The sequence below is a fragment of the Scleropages formosus genome, chromosome 24, assembly GCF_900964775.1.
Source record: "Scleropages formosus chromosome 24, fSclFor1.1, whole genome shotgun sequence".
NCBI lineage: Eukaryota > Metazoa > Chordata > Actinopteri > Osteoglossiformes > Osteoglossidae > Scleropages > Scleropages formosus.
This window is the reverse complement of record NC_041829.1, coordinates 10,679,969-10,691,986: the sequence shown is the minus strand read 5'-3', so window position 1 is coordinate 10,691,986 and position 12,018 is coordinate 10,679,969. Positions and strand designations below refer to the sequence as shown.

The 12,018-nt window shown below is 40.7% G+C and overlaps 1 protein-coding gene across 1 annotated transcript; it reads right to left on the bottom strand.

Moving 5' to 3' along the window:
- Positions 1 to 7,464: 7,464 nt before the first annotated feature.
- On the bottom strand, positions 7,465 to 8,606 carry LOC108936603 (gamma-crystallin M2-like). The gene is made up of 3 exons (XM_018756091.2): positions 8,586 to 8,606; positions 7,899 to 8,138; positions 7,465 to 7,746 (listed from the first exon to the last, which is right to left on the bottom strand). The coding sequence occupies exons 1-3, from the start codon at positions 8,592 to 8,594 to the stop codon at positions 7,465 to 7,467; spliced, it is 531 nt and encodes a 176-aa protein (XP_018611607.1). The 5' UTR covers positions 8,595 to 8,606.
- Between the last annotated feature and the right edge of the window lie 3,412 nt (positions 8,607 to 12,018).

Sequence of the window (12,018 nt, the reverse complement as noted above, 5' to 3'; positions counted from 1 at the left end):
ACACTAAATCTCATTGATGTTAGAGAAAATAAAACTGCAGCGCGTCGCGAAATTTTGCGGCATTTACTTTGCTGTCCAAATGAAGGATTTGACCATTTTGTCGAAAATATCAAATCTGCTTGTGTGTTTGCTGTAAATGGGAAAAGACAGAATCTTTTTTTTTTTTTTTAATTTATTTTAAATTTTATGAAGAGTTATGCACTACGTTGATGGCAAAAGATTTTTTCCAAGCTCTGAATAATTTTCTGAAGTCAAATGAAACAGGAAGGGCCAGCTAAATTGCCCTGTGTACTGATAGAGTGGCGGTCAGTCTGGAGTAGTGCTCTGAATAAAGGTTGTTTCTCCCTGTGCTGTTCCAACATTTGTTTTTTGCGCAGAGATGGACTTGCTGCAAAATAAATGGAACCCAATTTTCATCATATTTTGGACATGGCTGTAACCATAGTTGACTTGGCGAAAGCCAGAGCCACAAACTCTGAGCTATTCACTACCCTCGGTGTGGAGCTCGGTACAATAACCCACTGCCTGCTCATGGACACAGAGGTGAGATGTTATCCTATGTCTCTTTAGCCTGATGGAGGAGCTGCATGACTTCCTAGCCAACAAGAGACCTGATTTTGTGCACTATTTAGCATATGAGAAATGGTTTACTCTACTTAGATATCTTGCTGACATATTTAGTGAAACAAACAAGCTTCCCATTTAGCAGATGCTTTTCTCCAAAGCGATGTAAATCTCATAGAAAATGCACCCAATGCAGGGTGAAAACACAAACATCCAACCTGAAGTCAAGGCTTTCAAAAGAAAAATGAAAACTAAGGAAAAACTGTGCCTCTTAAGGAGTCAGCGGCATTTCAGCAAACACAAACATTCAGAGCAGGTAGAAAGCTGGATTTCAACACTGTCAAAAATTTCACAGTACAGACGGTCCCTAAGTAACGATTTTTCGACTTTACGACGATGGTGCGATAGTGATACGCATTCAGTAGAAACCATACTTTGAATTTTGAATTTAGATTTTTTTCCTGGGTAATGAAATGCAGTGCGATACTCTTTCGCCATGCTGGGCAGTGGCAACGATCCGCATCTCCCAGTCTGCCATATGGTTGCTCGTGTATACAACCGATACTCTACAGTATTCTGTGTTGTCAGCATTTTTTTTGGAAACCCCCGTATCTACGTCTTGTTTTGTGCATCCATCATGTCTACAAAATGCCCATCTGTGTCTCCTGCCACTGGTGAAAAGAAGAGGAAGGCAATTACACTTGAGGAGAAACTCAAGGTAATTTCCCAGCATGAAGGCGGCAAGTCCGTAATGGCCATTGCACATGAACTTGGACTTTCGCAATCAACGATCTTGATGATCTTAAAGGATAACAAGCGACTATGTTCAGTAGGTTAGGTGTATTAAATGCATTTTCGACTTACGATAATTTCAACTTACGATGGGTTTATCGGAACGTAACCCCATCGTAAGTTGAGGACCGTCTGTACTCTCATAGAATTCTATTAACACTTAACAAAACTAAGCAAATAAAAGTAATAAAGTGTTAATCACATTCTCCATATGTTTTCCCAACATGGCTCAGTTACTGAATAGATTTAACAGTTTCAAAGAGCATCTATATGAGGACAGAAGAAATACAAGACATGGGTATATCATAAGAGTAAGGGACATGACAAGATGGAGCAAGAACATCTCGGCAGCCATGTGTACATGATCTCCACATTCCAGCATCCAACAACAGGCTGCATGAACTATTCTCTCACAGTGCATCTTTCAAGCATGTTGGAGAAATTTCACTAAAATAGAAACAGTATGCTTCTATCCTTTGGATTAAAAATCGTTACACATATGAAAAAAGCAAAGCTTCCAGCCTCTTCCCCATAAAAAAAAAAAAAAAAAAAATACTAATTTTATGTTTCCATCGAAAAGTAACAGCTATGCCGAGTGAGCAGCAAGTACCTTTAGTTGTTATGTTACGCAAAATGCAGTGACAAGTTCTGTGGTTTAAAAATTACTGGTTGTCATTTATGTCTAAAATGTCTACATGTTTTAAGTTATGATTAAGCAATTCAGACACTAGTAAAAGTGACTTTTATTGAATACACCATGTATTCAAAAAAGGCGGGGGGTGCGGTGGTGCAGTGGGTTGGACCACAGTCCTGCTCTCCAGTGGGTCTGGGGTTCGAGTCCCACTTGGGGTGTCTTGCGACGGACTGGCGTCCCGTCCTGGGTGTGTCCCCTCCCCCTCTGGCCTTGCGCCCTGTGTTACCAGGTAGGCTCCGGTTCCCCGCGACCCCGTATGGGACGAGCGGTTCAGTTGTGTGTGTGTGTGTGTGTGTGTGTGTGTGTGTGTGTGTGTTTGAAAAACATAGTGTTGCATTATAGAAAGGAACACAAAGTTGTAAGTAAGGTAAAATGGCAGCATGAGGGCCAAGACCACATAAAATGTCCTGAGAGACACTTGCAAAGAAGGATTGCCTGAAAAGCAGAATTTCATTGCCCATAATAAAGATCAGAGAAGGAGTGGAAAAAATGACATCTGTGGCTGGAGAACATGTAGAGAAAGAGAAGCTATTGCAGTGACGAGTCCAGCGAAAGGTGCTGCTGACTAAATTGCAAGGTCTGGTAAAGTTTTATGCAGCTACTTGTGTGATGAACATTGGTTCACATGGTGGAAAGAAACTAACTGCACTTAAGAATTTTTATTTATTTATTTTTATTGAGCACTCTTCTCACACAGTGACACAGAGCACTTTAACACAAGCATGGTATGATAAGTGCTGAGTCAAAGCCAACCCATAGCAACCACTCACATGGTTTTCAAGGCAAGTCAAGGGAGGAAACAGAGGTGGGTTGCCAGGTCCTTCCTCTACATGGCAGGGGAGGCAAACACAGGGCCACCACACTGCAAGCAAGACTCAAACCCCAGACCTACCACACAGCAAGGCACCAGCCAAACCCACTGCGCCACCACGCCCAACACAGACATACAGCAAGAAAAATTGATACAAACAAGAATCACAAGTCTGCACCTCAATCTCTCTTCCTCCTAAATTAATGCACAATTTGTATTTTCTACAAGGTGTATGTCACTTTGGAGAACACACACACACACACACACACACAAGCTGCTTGTATTGAGCAGGGTCATGCCAAGCTGGAGCCTAACCCAGCAATGCAGGGGGTAGGGCAGGGTCCACACCCAGGACAGGATGCCAGTCTGCCACAAGGTACCCCAGGTGTGACTTGAACCCCAGACCCACCAGAAAGTGGGATGCAGCCAAACCTGCTGCATCACCACACCCCCTACTTTGGAGAAAACAGTCTGCTAAATGAATAAATGTAAATATATCTGAACGATTCTCCAGAAGATGGCGCCAGTCAACTGTATGGCTGCCAATCCAGACTTACCATGATGACTTACTTGAACAGTGTAAGTCCAGAGCGGAATGGCCCAATCGAAAACCCCCAATAGATGCATAAACAGCTACCAAGGAAGAGGAGCAGAAGATCAATACTTTCCCACAAAGCACAGCTTAAAACAGATCAATCTCAGCCGTCAGTTACTGATACCACAATGAGTCAGCTGGTAGTGTAGTAGTTACCACTGCTGCCTTTGGTCCTGAAGGTTGCATGTTTGATCCCAGTCTCCAGCTGTAGTACCCTTGAGTAACGTACTTTCCCTAAATTGCTCCGGTAAAATTACAAAGCTGCATAAATGAGTAAATAAGTGTAACCTTAACAGTAAAGGTTGCTTTGGTGGAAAGTGGTAGCTAAATGAGTAAATGCAGTAGGAGCTGAGGGGAAAGGTAATTAATTACATTACCAAGGAGAGCCCAAGTTGTACCATGTTATGAGGGCATTATACTCAACTTAGGACAGAGGTGAATCCTAATAAAAAAATGGCATCATGTACTTACAAAGTCGCTTCCCTGCCTAAAACCAAGGTGGATCTGATTGTGTCCTTAGGAATCATTAAGGAGTCTAAAAACAAATGGGTAGGATATGTGCTACCACTGTTTTCTGTATTCTGTTTTTTATAAGCAAGAATAAAAGGAATATGCTGTACTATTAATTACATTTGAAGTGTCTCTTTTTTTCACAGATGAAAGGAGCAGTGAAAGGAGAAAGAATAAACCGGCCAACCGAGTCCCTTTTAAGTTTTAAATATTGAGTAGAATATCACAGACATGGACTTGATTAACGATGGCGAACCCAGGTGAAGAGCTTTCATAGTCACAGAGGACTCGTTTTTCATCCCTGTACAGGCTTTTGCTGTGTTTTGTTATTCCTTTCCATATTTGCGTACTTTTTGCTTTCTGTACAGGTCCAATGTGTACCATTGGTTGTCGTCTCTGTCCCTCATCATCAGTCCTGTCTTTAGTTCCTCAATTTTGGATCAGTCACCTCCGTGCGCCACCATCTTAAAAGCCCCACCCTATGCCATGAAACACAGACTTTGAAACCCAAGCATGATGCTTGTTTGACTTGTGTTTGGGTTATTGACTCTTTGGCTTTATGTCTTTGTTTAGTCATTTCTTCTTTGCTTTATTGTTATGAGTTGTTGTTATTGACTTTGTGTTGCTGTCTTGGAAAAAGCAGACAGGTAAGCACATCACGTGACCTACATTTCCAAGTCTTAGGTTTCAGCAGCTCGTCGAGACACATTAGGGAAGAAGTGGATGCCACCCCTTGTACTTTTGGTTTTTGGTAGGTAGAGTAGGTTAGTTAGGGTGTCCTAGATGCTTGTGTTTCATAGCTGGGGTAGTCTACCAGCTTGAGATTGTTTAGTTTGGTTTTCCTAAGGTCTTTGCTTTGGCACTGCCATAGTTCCTTTTCCCTCTGAACAGTGTCTTTGTATTCAGTAAATATTGTAAATAATCATCTGAATATCTGTACCAATTAGCACAGTAAAAATAACTTGCAGCTAGCACTTGTACGTGTGATTTTGTTGGCCTTTTGTTATCACTCGTCACCACTTACCTGATGTTACACCCTAGTCACCTTTAGAGGCCTGGGGTTGTAACAACTGGTGACAAGATATGAACATAAGTCCTGGAAAACAAACTAGAGCGGTTGTATAGCACATCAACTGAAAGAACAAATCTTCTGCTTCCAGATGGGCATGGGCACATGAAACAAGATTCCAAAAGGACTGTCTGTGCCATTTTGCTTTAGAAGTCCTCCTTGATTACCATGTAGGAGGTGTGGAGAGGAAGACCAAAACCCAAGTAGGAAGAGCTGAAGTCTTACATGTCACACCTCCAGGGGCTCATAACACAAGAGGAAAACCATGCTGTCAAATAATGATGCTAACCCAGTAATACAGTCTATCATATCAACAAGAACAATGCAAAAGTAACAGGTGAAGCAGAGAAGTAAAAAACACAAAGGAAGGAACAGAGTGTGATACCAAACCCAAGGAACCTACCGCCTACCCCTGCCTCAACAAACCCATGTATCACTGCATCACTGCAATGTGTGCAGGTGCAAGGCGAGGATTTCTCCAACGTAATTCTATTACTTGTCATTTCCAGTTGCATCAATGCCCCGGAACCCACCATAGAAAATAAAAGAAAGTTAAAGAAAGTAAAAGTAAAAATTTTGCATTCCAAAAGTAAAAACTCTGCGTTCCAGAGATTCCTTAAAAGCCCTCACTGTCATGACCCATAGGTACAATACCCCTAGTGACTTGTCAGGTCCAGTGTTCTAGTCTGGGATTCTGTTACACCTGTGTTCAAGTCCCACTTACAGATCTAGCTTCCGCTTTCTTACCTTTGTGAGAATACACTGTGCGTGTCTTTGTCCCGTGTTTGTCGTTTCACCTCTGCTTTGTACTTTAAGAATGAGAGCTCATATTTAGGTCCAGTTGATATTTTCAGAAAATTGCACCCTGCTACAAGAAATTCTAAATGTTATTTTAATCCTCAAAACTCGTAAACTCTTTCCTACTCTCTAATAACTTTATTCATATTGGCAGGCCCTGCCATATGGCTTCATTAAGCGTTCAAATCATGGACCAGTGCTTGTTGAAGCTGACTTTTATAATACTTCAATGACAGACAAATCAATGAAGGTTCAACTCCTCTTTTCTGAATAATGATTTATTCCGGATAATATTAAAGAAAAATGATCTCTCTCTGTACAGTATATTCTATGTTATGTACTGTATATTGTTGCCAGACTCTGGCCTGGGTACTGGACTGTCCTATATTTGCATTTTTCTTGCACTATATGCCCTATGTCCTCTTTCTCTTTCTATATCACTATGTCCAACTTCTGTTCTGTTGTTCAATAAAAAAAAGATCAAAACTGAGGCATGCTAGAAAAGAGTGGGTTTTCACACTGTGCTAGAAAATATTAAGGTGTATGGGGGTCTACAGGAAGTCAGAGGAAGTATTTTGGAATTTTCCGATGTTTAAATCATAGCATTGTGACTCACACACACAATGTCTACAATCAATTATCTCAAGTGGGGTCGCGGCGAGCCGGAGCCTAACCCAGCAACACAGGGTGAAAGGCTGGAGGGGGATGGGACACACCCAGGACAGGGCGCCAGTCCGCCACAAGACACCCCAAGCGGGACTTGAACCCCACGCCCAACAGAGGGCAGGACCAGACCAAACCCGCTGCCACCGCGCCCCCCGGCATTGTGGCTAGAAGTCATAAATAGTTCTATTACTAGGTTAGAAAAGAAACACCATTTTATATCAAAGAACCCACAAAACCTGCCATACATAAAAAATACTGAATTTAGCATTTACAGTATGTGTTTATACTACTTTATGCACTTCTGCAACAATTCCGAGAGAGGGCTGTTTCACAGATTGCTTTGACTCTTCTGTCCAGTTCGTCCCAAACAAATATTTTCCAGGTTTTGACAGGAGCTTTAGATATTTTGTGCGGGTGTTCCTGTGCAAGATATCACTATTCTTTTTGATTAGGCTGTTTCTAGCCCCGTAGCTTCTATCTGTGCTGCCTCACAGCAACTCAGTGGTGAAAGAAACATTCAATCCCCGCTTAATCTGTGTGGAGTTTGTATGTTCTCTGTGTGTCTCCATGGGTTTCTTCTAGGTGCTCCAGTTTCCTCCCATAGTCCAAAAAGCCAGTTAATTGAGGACTGTGATGTTAATTCACCTGTAGTGTGTTAAGGGGGCAATGAGCATGTTTATGTGTGGCTACCCTGCAATGGACTGGCATCCCATCCAGGGTGTACCCCTCCTCCCTGGGCTTGCGCCCATGCTTCCTGCATAAGCTCTAGTTCACCATGACCCTCCTCATGACAAGCAGTTATTGAAATTGGATGCATTGACAGATGTTTCCAGCCCGTCACGTTGAAATAAAAATAAACACAAAAACACTTTGTGAAATTCAATTAATTTCTTTATTCAGTGTAATTGTCTTTTTTTTTTTTTTTTGTAAATTAAATATTTTGCTATTTCATAAGGAAAGGCCTTTTAATAACAGGAATCTGTGATACGCCTCATAGACATGAACCTCATGCCACTTCCCCATCCCATGCTGCTGAAGCTCCTGTACTCTCCAGGCCTGAAGTACATCATCCTGCCTCTGTAGTGGGGCTGCTCATACATGAGCCAGTGGCCATCCATCACGTGGCAGGACATGCAGTTGGACATGCGGTAACGATCCATGATGTTGTCGCAGTCATCCATCAGCTCGTACATCTGGCCTTCAAAGTTCTCCCTCTCGTAGATCCTCATTCTGAAGGATCCTCTATGCTGCAAAAATAATAAATGCTTTCAGTAAGTTCAATATGTGTTAGGGCATAGTCAGATTAAAAAATGTTAAATTGGAATTATTATCATTATTCAAATGGTTAGGAAACCTTACACAGGCTAGGTGTGAGAAATCCATAAAGGTACTAGCTTACCATGGGGATCATTCGGCAGGATCTGAAGAAGTCACTCATGCCCATGCTCATGCAGTCAGGGTACTCGCCCCTTCTCAGAAAGTACTGGTTCCCCATGTAGTTGGGACGGTCATAGACCATGAAGCAGCCACTGTGCACTCTGCACGAGTAACAGCGACTCAGGTAGGAAGTGAGGTCCCCGCAGTCGCTGCTGCAGTCATAGGAGCGACCTCCAAAGTTCCTCTCCTCGTAGAAGGTGATCTGCAATTACATAAACTGTTTAGCTTAGAAGAATCGTAGTTCTCAAGCATAGAACGATACTATTTTCGAGCTGAAACACATTCTGAATTGTTTCACATTCTGAAACAATTTCATCTTTCAGGGTCATGTATAAAAGTAATTTAAAAGTAATTTAAACTACAGGATTTTGGTATTCACCTAAGATATTTACTATGGAAACCACAGTTCTAATCTAAGATGAAACAAGGAAAAGCTACACAAATATACTACGTATAATGGCTTTACGTCTTCAAATATAAGGTTACACCACATTATTCAACTGAGATGATAACTTAAATAATTTGGACTAAAAGAACCTCAGTACTTTGATTCTGTGGCAGTGTCAGAACATTTTTAAAAAATATAAAAAACACACAAGCATGCAGGCCACATAATAAATCTATAGACAGACATGCATTAATCCCTTACCCTGCCCATGGTTATGGTGATGGTTATTCGTTTTTAGAACTGCTGTGCACTTGTGCTCTTTGGCTGCTTTTATATCTGTACTGAATCTGTGGCACCATTGTGTAAATCCCTGAACCAGCAAGATGACACAGAAGGCCATTCATATTACAGTGTGGACAGTAAAGTTTTATTATGCAGTATTGTTTGCATTGTTGAGTAGATGCATATCCGCATTGTTCCTTTAAACAGGAGCAGATAGGTGGTTTATTTGATGTGCATTTCTATACTAGTTAAAGTGATACCCACATAATCAAATATATTTTATAATGCACAATATAAGGACACAATATTCTCAATATGTCATCACTCAGAAAACAGTAATGCTAATAGCAATAAATAAACTGAATTAGACAAAATAAGACAGTCCAAATGCCATATTCCCTTTCTATTGATTGGTTTATCCCATTTAAACTTAATATAAACAAATCTCACAAATCTTTCAACTGCAGAACTAAAGCTGATTAAAAACCACAATATCCAGAAATTACTGAACGTAGCAGCATCAACTCAGTTAATATGATGTCAATATAAAATTTAATGAGAGGGATTTCTCTCCATTTCCAGAATTCTATACAATATGTCAGATTCACTAGAAGTCAGCAATACACTTGTACCTCAACTTATGAATTAACACAACTGGAACTGGAAGTCTGTTCACAATTCAGAACTCTTTGTTAGTCCACCCACTATTTCACAATCAATAAAAGCTTAATCTCAGTGGTAAATCCCTCATTTTATTCACAGGTTAGGTTCTCTTTAAAATATCAGAAAAGGCTATAATAATTTTAAAAAATCACTGTGAGAGTTTTGTTCATTTTTTTTCTCTTTTCTTCAACAACTTATATAACAAACGGTCTCAGTGTTCCTCTTGCCTGGAAGTATGAGGCATGATAGTGGATACAGTGTGGACTGGTCCACCAGTTTAATATCTTTCATTTAAAATGTTAAAGTCAACTTTAAAATGACTGAAAATTAAAAACACACAATGTTCAGTATCTCCTATTCAGTGTGTTTACTTTACTTTATACTGTACATGCAATATGATGTGCTGTTCCTTCTGCAGATCACTTGCTACAGGAGAATGAAACAATGGAGTAGAAAAAGGACAGTGAGCTGGAGAACATATTAAAAAGTGTTTCATCTTAAAATCCTGACTGTTTTACTGGCCACAAGGATAGGACTAATTTACCACATAAATCAATGCTCTTCACTTCTGGTTTTGCAGTCAAAAATATGTAATAACAGATACTTATCTCTACTTATTAGCTGGTAGTGTCTGTAAAAGTTTAGTTTATAGCTGTAATAAATACAAATATACTAAATTAAATATTTCTGGAAAATCTATGAGATGCTACAAAAAACCTCTTCCCATATGCTACACCCACACTTGGTCTTCTCTTCCCTCAAGGGCATTTTACTGCTGACTGGTAGCAGAAAACAGAGACACAGGACATGTTTGCTCTGCAAAAAATTTTGAAAACAGAATGTTGAGGAAAATGCAAAAAGTTACATATAAACTTGGAAATCTCCATGTCTTTGAAAGTGCTAAAGTTGGATATGTATAAGATGGGGTACAATTCCATACTGCATGTGCACTTGAAAGGGGGGCACGGTGGTGGAACGGGTTGGGCTGGGTCTTGCTTTGTGGTCGGTCTGGGGTTCAAGTCCCGCTTGGGGTCCCTTGTGGCGGACTGGCATCCTAGCCAGAGAGTATCCTTCCCCCTCAGCCTTGTGCCCCGTGTTGCCGTGTTAGGCTTTGGTTCACCGCAACTCCACTCAGGGCAATTGACTGTAGACATTGTGTGTGTATGTGCTCTTGACACATAAAATCTCCTCTTCATCTTTTATTATTGCTTAGAAATCATTCTTTCTTTATAGTGTTGAATTCTTCCATTCTTCAACATAATCTGTGTAACCTTTCCTCAGCCTTCAATTTTCTATTAATCTTTCCAGTTCCTTCTATTACACCTTCAGTTACCTCCTGATGACTTTGCATTAATGAAGAAAGTAGCAGACATCTGCAATGTATTGTTATTTTGCTCGATGTTGTGGCTTGCCTTTAGGACTATGCTTTGTATGTACTCAGGGGGTACTCATGGTCTGTGTGCAAAAATAAAAAAAAGAACTTGAGCAATAGCTCCTCACTTTGCCTGTGGCCATATTTCTGCAACACAATCTATTGCATGCTATCAGAAGTTGTCTGCCTCAAAAACACGTATTCAATTATAGCAACTTCACAATTTGAATACCCCAAAATTGACTGGGATCCTGCTGGCTTGTCAGGTCAGGTAGGTCTGTGGATTCTTGATCAGCGCTTTACTACTTTCCTCCGACTTCCCAAGCGATACGGACTCACTGACCTGTTTCCCAAGTTCTGTTCCACTGTGCTTCTGTTCCAGTCCCGTGCTCCTGTCCTTCATGATTCTGTTCACATCCTGCACTCCAACTACATCCACATCTCATTTCTGCTTGTCAGTTCCATGCACGTAAACCCATTTCACTTACTGTTAGAAGACTCTGCATCTTGTTGTTCCAGGTTTACTATGTCACCCGTGCACTTTGTTTCCTGATTCACACTGTGCACTTCTATGTGCGCTCTGTTACTGAGATTGTTGTACTTCATGTCTGTGTCCAGAAGTTATGGTAAAAATACGTCCATGTCCATTTTACATCCGGATATAACAACGACTTCATCGTGCTCCTCATGGATACTAGTTTAGTGTGTGAGTGGCAGAGCGAGTGTGTGTGTTCCACTGATGTATGGATGAGTGACCCAGAGTAAGTAGTGTATCTAGCAGTGTAAGTCACCACGGTGAACAAGGTGTGTGGGCTGACAGCACTACATAGAGTTCATTGGAAGACACTTTGGAGAAAAGCGTCTGCCAAATGAATGAAAGTAAATGTAAATGTACTCGACTGCGTAGTCTACAATAAACTAAACAAACTAATATATTATTCTTTGATTTGTTCTGAGGTCCAAATAAAGTCGAGTCACTCATGCTGAGGAGGGATCTCTGTTAATAGTAGGGGCTGCAATGGTGCTTGTAGAAAGACTGAAATGTGTTTCATTTTCGTTTAATATGAAATACAAGTGGAATTGTATCATGGTGTATAGCTTCATCAGTGCACAGAATATTTACTTTTGTTTTTGCACCCCAAAAATCTGCTCCTGAGCACAATCAGAATAGCACAGATGTAAAGAGCACCCACACCAGCAACCTCCTTGCAGAACCTTGAAAAATTGTGTACGAGTGAAAGAGTGTGTCCGTCAAGAGAATATTTTCTGTGCCTACCTATACATTGCATATAGCTACTCTATGTACAAAAAGACCGATGCTTATGGTTTGACAAGTGTATGACTTGATACGATCACCACGTTATAATAATTGTGAAG